The sequence below is a fragment of the Brienomyrus brachyistius genome, chromosome 1 (assembly GCF_023856365.1).
Source record: "Brienomyrus brachyistius isolate T26 chromosome 1, BBRACH_0.4, whole genome shotgun sequence".
Lineage (NCBI taxonomy): Eukaryota > Metazoa > Chordata > Actinopteri > Osteoglossiformes > Mormyridae > Brienomyrus > Brienomyrus brachyistius.
In genome coordinates, this window is record NC_064533.1 from 22,931,274 (window position 1) to 22,951,251 (window position 19,978).

Genomic DNA, 19,978 nt, shown 5'->3' on the forward strand with positions numbered 1-19,978 from the left:
TATGAAGTGTCTGTGGAGGGACCTTCATGACTGGGAAGCTGATGATGATTGATGGAGCATTCTGCTGACGGAGACAGTGCACCTGGGGCCTCTATCACAAAGCTGGATTTCTTCCTTACCAGGATAACTTGTCGGATTTAAATGTATCCCAGTTCAAATGGACTTTTTTTTGTTCGCTCACCTTTACCCTAGACTACCTTAAATCTGACAAGTTATCTGTCTAAAGCAAGAAATCCTGCTTCATGATACAGGCCCCTGGAGATGATCCATGACTACAGCCGGCAAGGCAGAAAGACTTTGGATATGGAGACCATGATTATCTTCAGGAAGGATTGTAGACCAGGGGTTTTTGGGCCTGTATTCCCTCTATACATTCATCCCATTGACCTGGATCTCCCTTTTACTTGTGTGTATCTAAGGTACCTTTTGGAAGCTGTAAGCTAGAGGGCAGCTGCAGAAAACCACACATGGCCCCAGAGAAGCTGGGATGCCCTGAGGCGTCTCTAGCTATTGAAATGATCAGTCAGGGTTATTGAAGGGTGAAGTCAAGATTACCTGGGGCTTGAGTTTTTTTCTTCATTTTCGAAGGAAGATTGGCATCGGGGCTAAAATACTCGGGGCTGCAGCCCCGAATGATCGGACTTAACAACGCCCTTGGCGATGTCTAACATTGACTGCTAGAGCCCGGTTTAGTGTGCATCTTAGATGAATTACAACACATTGTTAGGTTACAGCGGTTGCAAGCTGCTAGGAGGTAAAGGTAAAGCATTGGGCTGGGTTTGGCTCGTCATTAGCATTTCCATGGCAACTGATCACCAACCCCATGCCCACAGAGGCCTCTGTTAATGAAACCTAAATGACCCTGATTGGACTAATTAGACCATTAAGGTCTAATAGTGGCACACAAGGGAGGGCTGGGGAGAGCTGAGTGGAGGCCCTCCTCTTCGCAGTCAGCATGTATCAGGCTATCCTAGCTGTGTTACTTTGAGGTCTCCATCTCTTACTCACACCCTTAAATGTGTTATAGCTTGAGTAATGGAGTCTATTTGCTAGTTTTGCTGTGCTAGCTGTCCTCCGCTACCTCAAGGCAGACCTCCAGGGGTGAGTATAAGATTTTTTAAAGTTGGGTGTATAAGAGGGGCCAACCTTATCATTAGAAAATTATATGTTTTGAATCAGTGAGTGACAGGGGAGGGGGCCAACTGGGAGCCAATCAGCTTTCAGCTGGAGCCAGTGGCCACGTGACCCCGCCTTTATATATACCCCTGCATATCTCAGCTCCACTTCCAGTCAAAGAACATTTCATGATGGTGAACTTTTCTAACATGCATGCATTTCAGCAAATAAAATCCTGGAGGTTAAGAAGCCTGCAATCACATTAAATGCGAAAAGAACAGCAGTCAAAATAAGAGCATTTTGTTTAATGTACATCATAAGGAGTCTGTGTGTCCTGTTCACTTAGAGGAATTAAAAGCAGCGACTTTTTGGAACATTGGGTTTCTGGTAATATTTCATGACTTTTATTTTACTCTGGCCAAATTCCTAAGAGCAATTCAGATATATTGCTGGGAAACCAACAACTGGCACTTATAATATGACCTTAACCATTTAGTCAAATGCAGAGTTTTTCTTTTCCATCAGCAATATACGCACTGAAGAAGAGAGATTACATTTAATGCGCTCTGAAGATGTCACACATGGGCATATCTTTGATTCCTCCCGGTTTCGCAGAAAGGAAAAAACATCTTTGACAGAGAATCCGGATTCATAGAGACACTAAGGAATTTGAAGATGCTATATATAGCTTTCGTTTGCTAGGCTGAACTCTGGCGGGCTTCTCTCAGTGCTATTATCCCACTGTATTAGCATAAAAAAATAATTGTCTCGCACAGAATCAGTTTTCATTTATTTTGAAACTTAAGCAAATTGGGTGCTACAGATTACATTTCTCGTCGAGGGCCAAGTTAAATCAAGACTCCGGTGAGCATGTGAAAACTCCGGCTTGAACTCATGCCAAAATAGCAGTATAGATGTAAAGTCCTACTCAAGCTTGCCAGGCATATAAAATTAAATGACAGCATATCTCTTTGAAATAACTGGTTTGTAACAGCAAACATCGATACTTTTCTTTTCCCCCCATAAATAATTATAATCCGTTGAGCATAATATTGCTAATCTGGGCTTCAAACTTGTTAAAAATGATCAATACAAAATCTTGCCAAAATAAATACTTTACAAAGCTATTCAAGAAATGAAATATAATTGACTTTGGCTGGACAGCAGCTCCAATTTGAGTGAATTCAGAGGATTAACTATGGGTATTAACAGAGAAGAGTATGGTTTACGTTCATTTTTTGTACACACCATGATGGTAAGTCGGATGACAGTACTCCACTGCTTCCTTGCCACGAACGTAAGTACAAAACAGAGGCAAACATACGAAATTACTACATTTGGACGTGCTTTGGGTTATGGCATCTTCCATGGGTCAGAACAGGGCTACCAACTCCTAAAATAAGCATCTATAATTTCAAACCCATTAGCATATTGTCAAACCAAATTTAAAAGAATCTTTTTTTATGCTTGATTGCATTACAATAGCAAAGTGTCCCTAACGGGGAGCTGGGCAGTAAAAGTGTGAACTGCCATCCACTACTTCTGTAGTGCCCTTTGCAACAAGTTTCACAGACCTTTCAAACTTTATAAAATTGTGCAAATGATCTTTCATAAAGAGATATATTCATTCAAATGTCCGAGCTTCCAGGTTCCCCTTCATCCAGAGTGGCCCTGGTTTTGGATCCTGGCAAAAGAGTTTCTGTATTCAAGTATTGTGTGGTCACCCGTCCCATATGTGGCTCACTGCTGCCACCTCTGTGGCCACCAGTCACCGGGTGCCTTTGTCCCGCTAACAACGCCTCCACTGAGACGGCCCGGCTGGATGACACTGCCTCTGAGGACTCAAAGGAATCCCCTCCCAGGTCCCCCAGCTTGATGTAACCCCAGATACCGGAACTCTCAAGTCGTGAGCAGCTAAAGCGCCGCGTCCTCGCCCCCTGCCTGTCGGAGGCCGGTAATGCGCACAACTCCAGGTCGACCGACCTGGGGTAATCGGAAAGGGTGCCGAGGGATGAGTGCGACCTCTTCAGCCTCTGTCGAGGGGATGGGGGCAACAGTTGGGCCTGTGAGCCCTCTGGCGCCCCCCGAAGGCTACTGGAGCTCTTATAGGCATCTGTGGGGCCCGGGGGAGTGTATGTGTCAGTCTGCGAGGATGTGGGGCCACTACAGCCTGCCAAATTGGTCTCTGGCTCATGACCAGGCTCTCCCCCGTCCTTATGGGCCTTCTCTGAATCCATCGGCCCTGGAGGCTGGCTTTCCTCAACACCAGGGTTCAGTTTTATCGCTGGCAGAGTGGATGCATTCATGGAGGAGGTGGCTGTGCAATCAGCCTCTCCCTGCCTGGGTAGCAGCATCACTTCTGCCGTCCTGTTCTGTTCCTTATATATACTATAGACTGCATCAATGAACGTTTCCCTGTCCTGAGCCAAGCTACCCTTCGATAGGTTCTCAAACCAGAGCTCCTGCTGCCTGTTGGAGAATGTCGAGGGCCAGGAGCTCCTGGCCAGCAGGGCGGCGCTGCAGTTGCGCCGCGGCTGGCCCTCGGCGGCCTGCGGCTGTGCGTGACTCACAAAGCCATTATGCGGCGTGCACTCCTTGGCTCGAAGGGTGTGCATGTCAATGACGGTGGAATAGATATCCCGGAGGTTGATGATTTTGGTTTTCTTGTCCCTGTTCTCGTGCAGCACTGCGTTGGCACATATAAAGATGAATATCCCAATTCCCATGATTAGGGGCCCAAAAACCTTCAGCTTGTCTGAATGCAAGTACGTGGCTATGAACTCCCTGAAGAAGCCAACAGCAGGGGGTGCAACAGTACTGTTGGATAAATTGCTGCTGGGGAATTCATTGTACATTTGATTTAAGACTGAATTACTGCCAGTCCAATTGGACAGTGTTTTGTCATAGACCTTCTCACTTTTCATTGAGACTTTGGGAGTCGGCTGGGTCTGGTAAATCGGGTAGTCCTTTGGCCAATAGCCTAGAACCGCCATTGCAACCCCCACCAGCAGGACCAGTATTCCCAGGGCAGCAACCAAACCCGAGATGGAACACAACTTCAGCTTGCCCCTGACAACAACCACATCGTTCTTCCTCTTTTTCTTGGCCTTCTTCTTGCGCTTCTTCTCCAATTGGTTCTTGGACCGCAGCGAGTCCTGACGCCTGGCCGAGATCCGCAAGAGACCCCCTGTGGCTATCATGATCCAGATTGGATGGCGAAGCTGTCAGTCATCCTGGAAAGACAGGAAATTGACACTTTTATTCCCCGCCCTCTCCACAATTTGAACATCCATTCCTTCCATTACTGTTACTTAATTTCAGGTTACTGGACAGTCAGTCCAGAGTCATAAAACAGTCTTATTTATTTTTAAAGGTTCTGTCAATCTAAATTGTTTTGCATGCCTTATTAATATGGCACAGTGACCCTGTTCTGGATAAGCTGTTACGAAAGATGGCTAGATGTTATGCTTGGCTATTATAGACCCTATTTAGGGGGATACAGCTGCCCTATTTTTTGTCTGAGCCTCTCTGAATATTTTTCTAAAACCATTTAGCAATTTGTTACATATTTTCATAGACATTTCATATAGATTTAATCGCAGGGGACCACTCAGAAAATTTGATCCATGGGTCAAATCCTATAATCGCTCATGATGTTAATAATAGTTAGGGAAATTAGTCAGATAACTGAAGCCAAATGTAAGGATTGACGAATAGGAATGTCATTTATCTCTCTTCCTACTAGACAATTTTCACTTCTGGCTCAAGTAATTTATCTAACAGAAATGCTGCTTTGTGGATCCACCCCCAGATGTTAAAGGACAGGGAATCAAACAGTCCTCTCTCATTCTTACTTGGCCAATGGTCTATGAAATGAAACACCTGACAGGGAAAGATAAACTCCTGTGTGATTATAACTGTCTCAGCTTTAGAGATTTATTGATTAATAGAATAAAACCGAATGAACTATATCTTATATCTTATAACTATATTATTTTACATTAAACGTCTGACTGTGAAGATGTTTAACCAAGCTTTTTTTTTTAAGAAATTTGTTTATTTCACTGGTACTCCGCTTTACGAATCAACAAATTCCGCCACACGTCTATTGATGCTCTCTGAAACCTTTTTTTAAAAGGCAAAATCCATTTCCAGCCAGCAGCCTGTCACTAACAACCTAATGAACATAAATGATCTTCCGCTGATCTGAAATCACATGCTGAAACTGGGTTTCCTTACCGATAACAAAGACAGAGTAACAATCGAAATAGATTTAGATTGAAGCCTCGAAAAAAGGAACTAGTTAATTGTCATGACACAATTTCCCGCAAATTACTACGAAAATGTAACGTGTACTTCTGTGTATAGACATTAACCGTAATTTCAGGCTGAATAACATGCATGTATAATGAAGTGAATTGCAAATCAGTACTGCTGTCTAGTGGGGCAAACTGCTTCAGTAAAAATAAATTAGAATAAAAATAACATACATCGTAATTAGAGACGTGTTATCTGTTTAGCGTTATATAGTACTGAAGTTACAGAGATATCGGTTATATAACTGGTAATACTCGCAATTACTGTACTAATCAAAGCGCAGACGGCCTAAACGTTTTAGTAAAATCCTGTACTAGTCGAATATTTTGGACAATAAGCCTAATTATTAACCAACCAATCGCAGAATTTTTGCTCTCTCTCTCTGCTCTGTTCCAAGGACCTATGCTGTCTTTAACTTCATTAATGATTTATCACCCATATGTTGTTACGAGATAGCAGTACGTTGCCAAGTCCGATAATTAGGTTAACTAATAGGCCTGTTAAAAACAAGCTGTCATGGACGGCTCCCGTTCTATGCCATATAGCTATAGATATGTAAGTACAGCGTCAGGTAGCTACTAGCTTATAGGACTTAAAAATGACAGAACTTGGACTAACTAGGGTTTAGAATTTTCCACAATAACTCAATAAACGGGTTTTTTTCCGGATAAATAAAAACATAAAAATAACGCGAAAAGGGGATTGTTTTACTATCATCTAGACCCGTAGGTAGGCCTATGTAATTTCATTAAGTGTGGCTAATTATGGCTGATAGTCCGTGGGGCTTTATAAATAATTTATACGATTAAATTATGTAACTTAATTCAGTGAAGGGTAAACAAAACGTGCCTTTTCATATCATCCACCTTTTTTTCGAGCTGGATTTCATATGTAAAGCCCAATGAATTTGTCATGGTGCGGGGGAAAACATATTATTACCACTTTGTACTGCCATTGTGTAGCTATTGACTAAATTGCTATTACTTTTCTGGACATCCCACCGAGCAGGGTTCTCGCAATAAGAACATGCAAACCTCCCGTTCTGGGAAAAGTCTTTACGGGACCAGTTTTCTCCTTAAGCCAATCAACTGCTGCTGCTGGTTTGCTTTACACTAATGCTTTTACATATAGATCCAGGTAAGACTCACTTTCACCTCCAGAACCATTTCAAAGAGAGATGTTTTTTACTGAGCTTTTTGTACTTCTGGTCTTCCTGCTAGCTTTAACGAGTCTGCCCATTCTCTGACCTCTCATTAAGTTCTCTTTTCGGCAAGAGAACTGCCACTCTCTAGATGTGTTTTATGTAGACACTGTAGGAAGTGAAAATCCCAGAAAATGCTGGCATCAACAACCACACCGCTTTTGAAAAACACTTACATCAGACGTCTTAGCGGCTCAAATACTTAACCGCACAGTAAATAAACTTAATATAAGATATAAAATACGATTCCGTGTATGTAGGATGTAGGTTGTCTGCATTAACGAGCATTTGCGGCCACTGAACGCTCGCGGGCGCGCACACGTGAGTTTATAACTAAAATGCATCTGCAGATTTTTAACCACGTAGTTTGTTAGATTATTCCAGATTTTTTAATTTGCTAAAATTACACGTAGAGTAAATTTAAATACATTTACAAGCCAATAGTCTGTAGATAGCTGCACTGGTCGGGAGGAATGTAGGGAGACGCAGGAGGTTGTGAGTCTTGCAAGAGCTGAACACCGTTAATCGGCAATGCAGTAGTAAGGAGATATAGCCGTAAGTCGTTGACATTGCGATCATTTTTCTCTATTTGCGTCGACGTGCTCTGCCGTGGAATATGGCTGTGGCGCAGAAGCGACCCCCCTAATAGCATTCGGCCAGAAGGGAAAAAGCTCATTAGCTTCCCTCCCTGAGATGGACGGGATCTCGAAAGTGAGCTTTGTAAACTGCGCTCAGCGCTGACTGCGCCTCGGATCGTAGCCGGGCTATCATGCATTTGGGAGGTATGGCTGCCAGTGTCTAACACCTCAGAACCTCCCCTCTTCTCCCTCCCTGCAGCCTCATGCCTCGCCGGTGTTCTGTCGAGTTAGGCTACCGTAGTGCTAATCGATAGCCCTAACCCTAACCTCCCAAAAAACCCTAAAACCCTTACCTTAAAACCTAACCCTTATCCCAAGACTGTGGAACTGCACATGCGCAGAAAGGCTCGGTAGCACGTCTCGATAGGTAGCTGAACTCGTCAGAACACAGGCTTAAGCGTCCGCATTAATTGATTAATTGTCCCTAATTGATTTTTTTCCCTTCACTGTTAAAATGGAAGAGAAGGGACTGAACGTTACTGCAATGCACGGAAAACCACAAACACAACATATACTCTAATAAGAAATACACTGAGATCACTTTTGTCCAAATATTATATGGGGCTTTTTGATATGGATATGTGAGAACTTCACCACACTACTAAAAAACGAACTTTTCGAAAATAAAGGGTTAAATTTTAATTGAATTTCTCAAACTTTCTGAAGATTTACAGAGGCCTGCATTACGTGGGAAGGAATTTGTTTATGTGTTTCACCAGCCGAAGGACGTCAAACGTCGAAGTGCACTGCGGCAGAAAGAGGCCAGGACGGATACGCGTGTCAAAGTGGCAATATCAGTTTCGCGATGGTGCAGCTGACGCTGAATTAATGAGCATGCTGGTCATAGTTAGTGTGAAGATAATGACGAGACAAAAAAAAAGTAAGCACTGTTTTTGATGTTTGTGTTGTCTGCGAGATTAAGTTTAATTTCAATTTTGAGCGCCGCCGTTGAGTCCCCCTCATAAGATTAAGTTGATAAGCTGCAATGGAAAATAGCTTCTGTTGTTTTCTTGCATAATAATGGAACGGGAATGCAATGTTATGAGAACAAACAGGCATCGCCATCAGCCAGCATAAGCGGCTATTGTGACAGTTACAATGCAGAACTCAAACGCACATCTGTTCCACAACAGGCTCAAACGTCTAGTCTGGCTAACTGGGATTGTAATTCAGTTATTTCTGATAGGCCTAATGCAGTTGCTAAGGATTTTTTTTACTCTTAAACATTTGCGTACTGTTACATTACGCATCAGAAGCTTGATTCCACGCCCTAGGGTATAACAGCAGTCTCATCTAGATAGGCATATAAAGCCAGCACATTTTGCCCCCAGTTAATTTCCTTAACTACTACACACCTGTAAACCTCAATACAACGTTTTCACATGAGTATTAATGACATGTTGGGAAAAACGGGGAGGTAAAACGCTTAAGTCTTTTTGCCGGAAGAGTAATAAGTTTTATTAACGCAAAGCAGTAATACAGATGGCAGTAAAAGCCAAACAGGATATAAAGCGTACGGACTGGAATAAGTACATCCAGAATAGCCCACTCTGACAAAATCTCTTGTAAGAGACCACAGCTAACTCAAATGAATATTAAAAGAACCTCCGATGTTTTACATAAATGTGAATTAATCATAAGCTTATTTTTGAAACTTTGATTCATCTCATTTCATTATTAGCAGCATCAGCACCCTAATTTCAAATTTAAAATGACCGTCTAGGTAATAGCTATAGCGAGATATGAGTAGGCCGACCACTCGCTGCGTTTCAAATTGCGGGACACCACACTGACTCCGCTTAACGAAATGCCCCTTAACTGTAAGGGACGATGGAAAATTGCATCGAGGCGCCAGGTCGGCGCTGGCAGCCTTATGAAGCGCTGCACGGGGCCGGAGGGGGGCCCGATCCTGCAGCGTACAGCGCGGAGCTCTCCAAGGACACCCAACGGAGGCTCTTCTGCTGTGTGCTCGGTATCTCGAGGCTGCGGTAACCTTTGATTAATGCCTCTCATTACCATAAATGTTGCTCGCAGCCATTTACTCTCTGCTGTACAGGTTACATCCCATGCCTGCTTCATCACGAAGCAGCCCTCATTTGTCAAAGGCCCCCTGCGTATCATATTTTGGCCCCACAAAAACCGATAAAGATAACAGCAGGACGGATCTCCCCTTCCAAGCAACTTTAATGGACAAGTCCCTTAAAACAAATGCTTGACATCTACATTGAGGCTGTTTGCCAAGTGGCTATGCAGTCAAAAATATTTAGTGGAATCTGTCAGTCACACCACCCAGTGCTGCTTTGTTAATAATATTGAAGCAGGATTAATTATTTACTATTCTGCATACACAATATGGTGACGCTTGGCTACAATATAAACCAAAATACATACCCTGTACAGACATAGCTGTAATGATGAAAGTAAACAAAAACGTTTACCTGTAACAATTACGAAATTACCGTTAACCTCATTTGAACCGTTTCTGTATTTAAAAACATTTTGCATGCTTAATCATACAGGATTTTCACACAAATAGGCCGATTGCTGCACAGGACTTCCTGTAAAAAGCATAACGTGTTTATTACAAGTTTAAACGACCAGATGAGAAATTTGTCACAATAAAATGGCACCTAATTCCCTGCCAAAGTTAAGAGCCTAATTATAGTCGGCGTTTTAAAACCGACGTAATTAACTAGAGTTGCAATGAAACACATGACATGATGGAATGGAAAGTCTAAAACAAAACAAAAAAAAAAGATTCTTCCAAATGCAAATATCGGGAAGAGGCGGCCATCACAAAGCGTAAAGGAAACAGACTTAATTACTGATTGGCAGGAAAATTGTTCCGGCTAAAACGGATTGGAAATGAATATAACACGCATCAGTAATCCCTACGCCACCTACAGTCCAAACTTCCGCTTCAGCTCAACACAGACTTATTCGCTAAACCTGACTTGTTTCGGGGGACTTTGGCCGTACCATGAAAATCAAAATGAAATGTTTTGTCTCGCTGTTCGGACGCCAAATCAAGGTTAGAATTCATGGTGAAGAGTATTTAACCTGATTTAACCTGAAAGACTTTTCTCACGGCAAAACCGGCACTACTTATACGTAAATCTACTTCCAAGGCCATATTCCTAACTATTATGCCTATGTAATGAATATAGCCTAGTATTAATCATCTTACTTATGTGCGGAATAATTAGGCAATAAGAATGATTTCTCTATCTCTCAAAGGTCTTAAGCAGTAAGTTGTAATTAAACTAAGATGACCATAAAACCTAGAGACTCCATTAGAGTGTAAATGTATAGTCCTAAATGCATGGTCCAGTATTGTTTACACGTGCTTTGTAATCAGGAAAGGCTAGGGCAGCTGAAGCAACACTCCCCGCAACAGCCTTGGAGGTTGGTCATAAGCACTTTTACCCTTCCTACCCCCCAAAACCTTTAAGCAATCGAATATTGCGAGGGATTTGCTTTTCTAAGTCCCAGCTTTGTTTACAAGGTATTTCCATGAGCAGAACATATACTTAGCGCTGTATAGTGAAGCGCTGCGGTCCTGAGACAGCCATATTCCCTTCCGGGTTTTTCCCCAATAACAAGCACAGAAGACAATGGCATAGTTGAGACGACCATTTACTGCGATATGGGCTTTTAAATCTAAATTAGACTGAAAGGTTTGTTGGGGTTCTGCGGATCACGTTAAAGCTTAGGGCGCTTAGCGCCATTCTCTAACCGTCCATTAGCAATGCAGAGTAATGATCACGAACAAAAAGCATTAAGATTATGAGATCAAAATGAGATGTAATAAAGACAGAGCATTATCCTAATTGATTTAAGAAACATGAATGTATATCCAGGATTATAAACGCACCACACCGTGTGACACACAGGCTACGTATAAAAATTTAAATAAAGCAAAATTTGCAAAGTCAGATAAACTTTCAGTGAGGACCGTACAATGCACTTTTACCATTTTATGCTTTTAATGGACAGCTGCAGAACTTTGGCATCATACTATTTGAATAAATTGGGGGGAAACTAGAAAACCATTACAAATAAGCAACACAAAGCGATCGCACCATCTAAGCTGCTGTAACCCTACTTCTACTTAGAGCAGATGATTTTTTTCTATTGCCATTAAACTATTTTACAATTACTATTTGAGAAAATATTCTTTGTATAGTTATAATTACAGCCCATTAGGTTATAAGCAATACAAATGTCATCTCAATGTCTATACTGTATACAATAATCTGAGTCCATGCAGATATTACGCATTTATATCAACTACAGCGGTCTGACCTCCAAATACTGACGGATTGGCTCCGGGTGCGGTCAGAGAAAGATGCAGAAAAGCTCAGCGCTGAGTTCCCCGGAGCAAAGCGCGGTTTACAGTATAGCCATCACGGCTTTTGATGTTGTTAAAACTTAAATAAAAAACAGCACCATTTCCTATAAGGACGATGAAAACACATAATGATTTTATTTTGCAATTTACCTGCAAGTGTCGCGCTATGTAAATTCATCTCGCCGAAAACCCAAAGCCCGCATTTACAGCATGCATTACAAAATACTGTAATACATCTGGGAGTCGGCTCCTAAACATGTAGCGTAAATACGGAGACCACAAAACACGCAGTAAAATTCCAGCTGGTTTACTATTTGTCAACGAATATCAAAATATGGATCGATAGTAACTGAAATGCAGTTTCAAAGCGTTATTGAATCACGCAAACCCCAGTATAATACAGGCTATGTGAATACAAAAAAACATATACTGTACCTATCACGGTCCCTGCGCTGTGCGCAGTCCCGCACGATACTTTAACACCTATAATGAGGAATGAAGAAGCTCAAGAAGGATTAAAGAAAGTTCAGTTGATTTCTACCTGAAAAACATCTGCACGTCGCATTATTTGATACAATACCATGTGCTCAGTTGTTTTCAGTTACATCATACAGTATACATCGTCCAGTAAGTTCAATGATGTAAGGTATGCTGGTATGATTTAATAAAATACCGGAAAAGTGAAATGAGTGTAAGATGTATGTATCAGCATACTGTATATACGAACCAACTATTCAATGATGATAACGTTTCGGTGTGCTTAATAACGTACACTATATCATCTGCAGATAAGTCATTAACCAGTTAATGACAAGCCACACAAGACCTCTTAGCAATAAAATAACAGTTACTAAAAGATAAAATCACACAAAGGCTGTTCTGCTTCTCTATTCACAATTTATCGATAAGGGGAGAACCACAGCATTTCTGAAATTCATTAAATGACTTCCAAAGCATCGACTTCACTCACCAAAGAAGCCAGTGAAGGGACAGAAAGCCATCCCTTAGTTGTTATCGCCAAGACAAAGTTTCTCCGGGTGTGTGTGCCTTATGCATCTGAAGGAAAGGTCAGATACTCCACGTAACTCCATTAGATAAGGGATGGACGCCTTCTCCAAGCATGGCGCTGTAGCCCCCATTGAAATCCCGCCGCATACCCGCGCAGTCCTCCCAGGAACATCCGTCGGAGAGCTCTGCTGAGTTAGTAATGGTGAGTTTTTGCGCTGCCAGCCACTGGCGACGATGATGCTGATGCTACAGTGGATCTACAGCGTCGTTGCTACGATACCACAGCGGCGATTAACATGAATCTGCAGCAGGACTAAAGTAGTCACCTCCCTAAATACTCTGTAGGAGACGTGGTACCCAGCTAACTGAAGAATGAGTCGGCTAACTGCACCGGAGCAGGTGCGCCTATCGCAATATGCGGACAACATTAGGAACAAGGCAAAGGAACCCATAAATGCATAATGTAATTGCGTTTATAACCTCATCACACTATCTTTGCATTGATGCCACAGCGTAGAATGATGATGCAAGTTGTTCCTTTAAAATATTTCCAGCGCTTTCAGTGACAAAGGTGGTTATAAATAATAAAATAATACAAGCTCGCCGTGTCAAGATATATAACGTATATTCCAGTAAACAGGACATGGTTTCCCATTGCTGCTTAATCACAAGTGCCTAAAATTAAGTTAATTTGCATATATTACTACAGCTACTTTATTACAGCCTAAACACCTCAAGTAAATCGAAATTCCCTATAAGGATCATAAAAGTGTAACACGAAAAATTGTTCATTGTATGGAGGCAGAGAGTATTTGGGTGGGGGTGTGGAGCAGGAACGCGCGAGTAAGGCAATCTTCCGGGGTGACTATTGCAAGCGGGCGTTACTTAAGCACTCCTTAAGCAACTGCTGTTAAATTTAGTAATTATTAGACTTGCTATAATACAAATCTCCCCCTTATTGTTAAAATAATGACCCTTAAAAAATTCATTTCCACATATCTTCTGCGTCTTTAAGGCGAAGTGGAATGATATTAACTACTAATTTTTTAAAGATACACCTTGAACGTCGGGGAAAATTCTCGACAATATTAATGTATTCTTTTTATGTTATGTTTTCAGCAAGGTAACGCTTCAAAGAGTTTATGTAAATCCACATCACCAGTTGTAACATATGACACTTATTCGTGAATGCAAATGAGGTAAAAATAGAACATAATTCAAAGACCTTTAGTTGTAGAAGGACGTTTTCAGCGTCACATAAACGCATCGTAAGTGGAAAGGCGAAGAGCAGCCCTATGAAGGCGGCTTATGCCCAGTGCTCCGTCCCTTTCGATGAGACCTCTCCTTCAGCCAGCAGCATAACTGATTTCATTAAACTGCGGGAAAAAATCATATCCCCGAGGCTTTTAGGAAAATTAGGTTCCTATCTAAATTTAAAGATTCATATTTTATTTCCAATGGAAAGATTAATTAATGTACCTTGATGTATTGCTATATACTGCTATGAAACCTCTCCTTTAAGTTAATTTCACTGATAAACTGTAATCCAAATTAACCAGCTATCGTCATTCAGGTTTTGGACGAATAGCGCGGTATAGGTAAGCAATATATGTTTAAAACCAGATCTGCTCCTGGTTTGCCACGAATCTCAGCTCCACCATCAAATATCATAGAACATTATTGCACTTGCTGCTCCAAGACTTACATTTTACCGCGTAAATTGTTACTTAATTGCTTCAGTCAGAAAAAAAAATGTATTTGCTGGTCTAGCTTTAAACAAATATGATTTCTAGTCTAATTTCCTAACGTTTCTAATTAACATGTTGTCGAGGGCATGTTTACACGGCTTGAAGAAGGCGGTGTCTCTCTGACCCCAATCCTCTGGAATCAGCCAGTATGGGTGCTTATCTCTGCGACACACGGCCTGTCCCCCAGTCCCCCTCACGCTCTCACTGTGCTTATGGAACGCTTCCTCACACGCTTTTCCTCCACGCCTTCTCTGCCACCTGTTCCTCGGATTAATTTCGGCTCAATTATTACCGTGCTGCACAGACCGTCCGCCTCTGAATTTTTGGATTGCGCTCCTTTCCTCCACCCTAAGTCTTGCGGCTTCACTCGGTTCCCGGAGCACTGTCTCCATCAACCATTGAGCTCTGCCCATCCCCGCTCACTAGTGTTTAAAACAACACATCTCCACCGCAGTTTACTTAAAAAATGTACATGTTTGTACATTGTTTTTACAAGTCCTCGCTGTCCTCTGAGGGATAGAACGTGAGGCTGTATGTTAAGACCAGTTTTAAAACACCTGATTTCTAAAGTTCTGAAGAACTTCTATAGGCGCAACTTCATTAACTAGGGCCCTAATTACTGCACAGCCCCCCATTTTAATGGAAGCAGTCAAACGAGACACCAGTACAATAATGTGCATCTTCTACAAGTGCTACACTTGAATGATGGTTCACATAAGCATGTAAACAATCCAGATGGCAATATACCAAGATGTTATAAAACATGCTAAGTGACTGTTGGCATTAAAATTACAAGACCCTGAAATCACTGTTGACTGCATGTTTAAATTAATCAGTCCATTTGGTCGTTACTGTTTGCGTTAAGTTTTATTCGGCAAAACATTAAGGAACAATTCACTTTCTATGGCTTCACAAATGAGAAGTCACTGGAATTTCTTTTCGTGAAGAACTTCTTACAAATTGTTCAAATATGCACGAGTAATTCTCCATCCATCACAAGAGACAGGAGCTCAATCATCTGAACACATCATTCTGTTTGTTCTACAGCCATAAGAAATTGCCAGGCTGGCTTGAATCTGAGCCTGTCGTACATCTGTACAGTTCCGTGTGCACTTTGAAAATCACAAGGCCGCTTATCTAACTATTTGGGTGATCGCTACAAATATGCCCCTTAAAGGGAAGCTAAGAAAAACCACATAATTAAAGCAGCGAGCGTGACTTATCCATTGTTTTCTTCAATGATAAGGGGCTAATCATGAGGTTTGATAGTCATTTTATTGTATAAAGTGGAAATTCAAAGTTAAGAACGTAGTACAATAAACATGTACAGTACATTACAAACAGGTATAGTAAACTTTATGATAAGACTGTCACTTCCAGTGGTCAGGGCGTACGCCTGCATACTCTGGTACGTGTCATGCACTAAGGAAAACAGAGAGTTCGTTCTCTGAACACAGAAGTAAAAGCACTGAAAGAAAAAAAAAATATATATCTGAATACTCTAAATGTTTAGATAGGAGACCTCCGGAAAAGATCTTTGACATTAAACAGATTCACATTCCTGAAGGTTTGTTGCTGTCCGGTTGATTAAGCTACCAAAATCCAGGGGGTCGCCGTGAACAGCGAGGGCTCCAGTCCTCGGTGTTACACCATTTCTTACAATACATAGCAAATATAGATTTCTTGGCTATAAACGACAAACTACAAGTTTTGTGTTTTCATAGGTTTGTTTTTTTTTTGTTTTTAAAAAAGACAAGGCTGAAATGAGCTGTAATCAGTTCATTAATTTCCTGAAGTATGTTTGCTGTCGTACCTGTTCGTACATCCGTCTAAATCCATGTGGAACAAAAGAACTTCTGCATGCCAGGGTGTAATAAAAGGGAAAATGTAGACTGTCTGCAATGAAACCATCACTCATTACGATGCTTTAGCTACTGAAAAGATATAAAGTACTGCTTTTTAAAAACTAAGTATTATATTTCTAAACAACTATTGATTCTAACTATCCAATTCCCTATTAAAAAAAACTCTGAAATGTGTAATAGAATATTAAATAAAACCTGTAACAACTTAAACTCTTTTGATGTTCCAGAGGTACACAATATATTAAATTCCTTCACTTGCAAAGAGCTCACAATAAATATGAATGAATCAGTAGTTTGGTACAGTGAAATTATATAGCATTTGAACAAAATATAATTAAATAAAAGCAAAATTAGCAGGTTGCTTCTGGATTGGATTCAGTAGGCAAAAGAAGAGGATGCATGAGAAGTCAATCTGGTCACCCGTTTGTATTTAGGAATGATGGTAGCACCATTGTGACCCAGCAGATAACAGCCTCAGTGAGATTCCTTCCCTACACATGGTGATTGTCAGTTCTGCAGCCGGTGGAACACTACAGCAAGCGGAAATCTATATAAACATATAAACAAACACAGCTGCAGTCAAATACCCTGCTGCAAAGGCAAAACCTGGGCTTGGAGGTCGTGTCGCGGTGAAAAAGGCCACCGGGACAATCACGTAAATAATTTAGTATAAAGCAGGTGTTTATTGATTCGTTTACGTCCACCTCGATGTGTGCACCGCTGCTCTCGGATTCGGGGAGGTGTGCGTACATGGCGGAGTCACTTTGGCTTCAAGTGTCAATGTCGGCGTCGCCCCCTGCTGGCCGGGTGTCCTCAGCATGCTTGAACATCAGGATGGAGTTGTAGATCTTCAGAGCCGGCCCCAGTTTCATTCCCATGATTTTCACAATGTCACGTTGTGTCAGCAGTAAAAAGGCCTTGCCGTCTATTTGCTGGACAAAAGATGGACCAACCATGCTCATTCAATTCAGATCCCCATAACGGGGGAAAACAATAAAAACATTAAAAATCAGTAAAATATTTAGCGATTGTGAGTGGTTGTGGCTCTCTCTCTTTTTAAACTATTATACTGTCAGTGTCAGTGGGCTGCCAGAGACTCCAGTCTTTGATGTGCCACATTCTGCAGTACAATCACTACATTACCTTGACTAATTTTTAATTCAGACTCTAGCCTCCTACTAGATTCATGAAACACCATGAACTCAGCTTTTGGCAAAAGCATCTCTGGCAAAAAATTGCATGCCGTTCTGACTGAGTACATCCTTACAAACTCTGCAAGGTTTTTGCAGCAGTTGGCCCCTCCTTCCTGGCAGTGTAGCTACTGCGTCACGAGCAAAGTGCTACGGCCACGTATTACTTATTGTTTATGGTGCATCTTCCTTCACAACATGAAGGGCACCAGGGACACTCCGGCCTCCTTACCTCCTGCTTAATCTGCTTGGCTTGCTCCTCACAGCCGGGCAGCGATTGGATGAACTCAGACACCTAGACGAAGAAGAAGTGGACACCGATTGGATGGAATCACCTCAGTGGGGGCGGCGCTTCTATGTTAATGACGGCTACAGGTTTGAGAATGAGTTGGGAGAAGGTCATGCTGCAGGATCCAGCCAATCATGAAACTAAGTTCACGGTGCGGTCAATAAAATGACTGGCATTCCTGTTGCTATGCTGCATCCTGGCTTCAAAGAAAGCCCTAGGGGCTAAACTGGTGGCAGCATTTTCACCTTGCAGTACCCATTTCCCTGGAGGAACCCCAAAGAAAGAACCCAGACACTGCATGGACGACCCTATGGGCATCTACAGTCAAATCACAGCCTGAAGGAGCATTAAATCATCCTGGGGGATTAAAAGAATTATTCCACCCTGCGGATCAGAAGGCTCTCAGGACGAGGGCCTGCAGAACCCCTGGGTGCTTCGAGCTCAGCTTCTCAAATAGGATCAACGGTTACCCGCCAATCCCTTATGCAAGCAGCCACCCACAGGGACTCCCCACCTGTTTATCTGGTACTTTCTGTGCTGGAATCCATCCCCTCTCCCAAATAAATAGTTTATCGTGTACATTGTGAACTCAAGATTTCAGAATTTATAATTATGGACTCTACAAGCTCACAACTGAATTTCTGTAAGATGAAGTAGATACCACTGGTATCAGTACATAATTAGTTAGTTACTATTTACATGTATCATTATTAAGTAAAATGTCTGCTAGATAAAGTTACTTTCTTAATATCAGAATATGGTAATGCAGATTACAGCTGGCCTCCAATTTAACTTGGTAAACTGGGTAAATACAATGGAAAAACAGTTGCTGATTTATCATAAAAATGAAGAATTAAACAGAAAACAGGGCGGATTAGAGCTGCAGATATAACACTGTGTTACCTAAACGTCAACAGAATTATTTATATATCTGAATTATTAAGTATTCAGAACCTTCAATTTTACACATTTTACACATTCAATTTTACACAATTTTACACCCCTGGGATTTGAACTGGCAACCTTACGATCACAGGCATAGAGTCCTAACCCATTTAGCTACACACTGCCCCCATAAACATATAATTATCATTAATGCAGTTATGGCTTCTCGATTTTAAATGGTCCACTATTTCCAGTGCACCAGAGTCAAAAAGATAAACTGCACTCTTTACAAGGAGCATCATTTTGGATGGTTCATTAGTGGTTCTGAAAAACTCTTATGACCTAATTTTTTGGTCCGGTGCACCAGACTCGAGTGCTGGTTATGTTCATATGCAAATTAGGCACCTGTTCCACCCGTCATCTCCCACAGAACTGTAAACAAATGCTGCCATTGGTGTGTCTTGTGTGAGGACCATCCAATCGGCATCCAGATGTTCCAATTACCAATAAACGCATTAGCTTCTACTCCACAAAATTAACTGCAAAAAATTACAGTTTTAAGAATCATAATTATGATTTAATAATAATTACAAAAAAACTGCATCTTAATTACACAAACTTAATCTGATACTAATGTATTCTAAAGTGTTTCAAGAAATGTACATTATATATTATATGATTTATACCTGAGGTGCTCAAGTATTTTTCCCCAAGGTTCAAATTCCATCAGCAGTAAAAAACCAAGGTTCACTTCCAGGGACCCCCGTAGATTTTGTAGAGCAAGGGTGGTTGGGGAGGGGCAGATTGAGAGCATGGTCTGGATTAAATTGTGTTTTGTCAATTGAGTACCCCTGATCTATACCAATATCTATATCTATACATAGATCTATGTGTAGATACCAGAGTAGTTCTAATAAAACTCAGTAGCACAACACACACGAAATCTTAGCCAGGCATCTAAAGTATATGGTAAAATCTGCCGATGAAGGTGACAGTTGTGTTTGTATCAGAGTGACAGGAAAGTCACTGTGGTCACTGGTGGGTTTAGTGGAACTGGCGTAAGGCAACAAGATGTGACGTTACGGGCCCGGTGGGTTCTAGCCGTCCGACATGAACCTCCAAATGACCTCCTCCCCGGGGGAGGCGGTGGCTTAAAATAAACCTGAACCGCTGAAGTGAGGGGGGAAACGCAGATCTTCGTATGTAGCTGCTGAAGAGTCAAACCATGAGAAAACCTCATTGAAGGTCAAGGTCAAAAATCATAACTTTGATCAGATCAGACTCCCATCCTAATCGTCCTTTTTGCTGCGTCGAAACTCAGAGGAACAAGGACGTACAGCTGAAGCCGCTTATTGGAAGTGCAAAGAAAA

General features: G+C 41.6%; 2 protein-coding genes across 10 annotated transcripts in view; both read right to left on the reverse strand.

Annotated features, from left to right (window-relative positions):
* Nucleotides 1–1,889: 1,889 nt before the first annotated feature.
* LOC125744505 (transmembrane protein 200C-like) lies at nt 1,890–17,132 on the reverse strand. Of its 4 annotated transcripts, none has more exons than XM_049016389.1 (2): nt 16,995–17,132; nt 1,890–4,349 (listed from the first exon to the last, which is right to left on the reverse strand). In XM_049016389.1, the coding sequence occupies exon 2, from the start codon at nt 4,314–4,316 to the stop codon at nt 2,745–2,747; it is 1,572 nt and encodes a 523-aa protein (XP_048872346.1). In that variant the 5' UTR covers nt 4,317–4,349; nt 16,995–17,132; the 3' UTR covers nt 1,890–2,744. The 4 variants fall into 4 exon arrangements, with proteins under 4 accessions (XP_048872346.1, XP_048872345.1, XP_048872353.1 ...); XM_049016388.1 differs by lacking the exon at nt 16,995–17,132 and adding an exon at nt 12,594–15,535; XM_049016396.1 differs by lacking the exon at nt 16,995–17,132 and adding an exon at nt 12,059–12,578.
* The window catches only part of LOC125744462 (lethal(3)malignant brain tumor-like protein 4), a 63,931-nt gene continuing 59,588 nt past the window's right edge, over nt 15,636–19,978 (reverse strand). For all 6 annotated transcript variants that reach the window (XM_049016330.1, XM_049016324.1, XM_049016295.1 and 3 more), the window contains 2 exons: nt 17,667–17,729; nt 15,636–17,176 (listed from right to left, as the gene is read on the reverse strand). In XM_049016330.1, the coding sequence (XP_048872287.1) occupies nt 17,015–17,176; nt 17,667–17,729 (225 nt within the window). In that variant the 3' untranslated portion in view covers nt 15,636–17,014. The remainder of the gene's footprint in view (nt 17,177–17,666; nt 17,730–19,978) is intronic.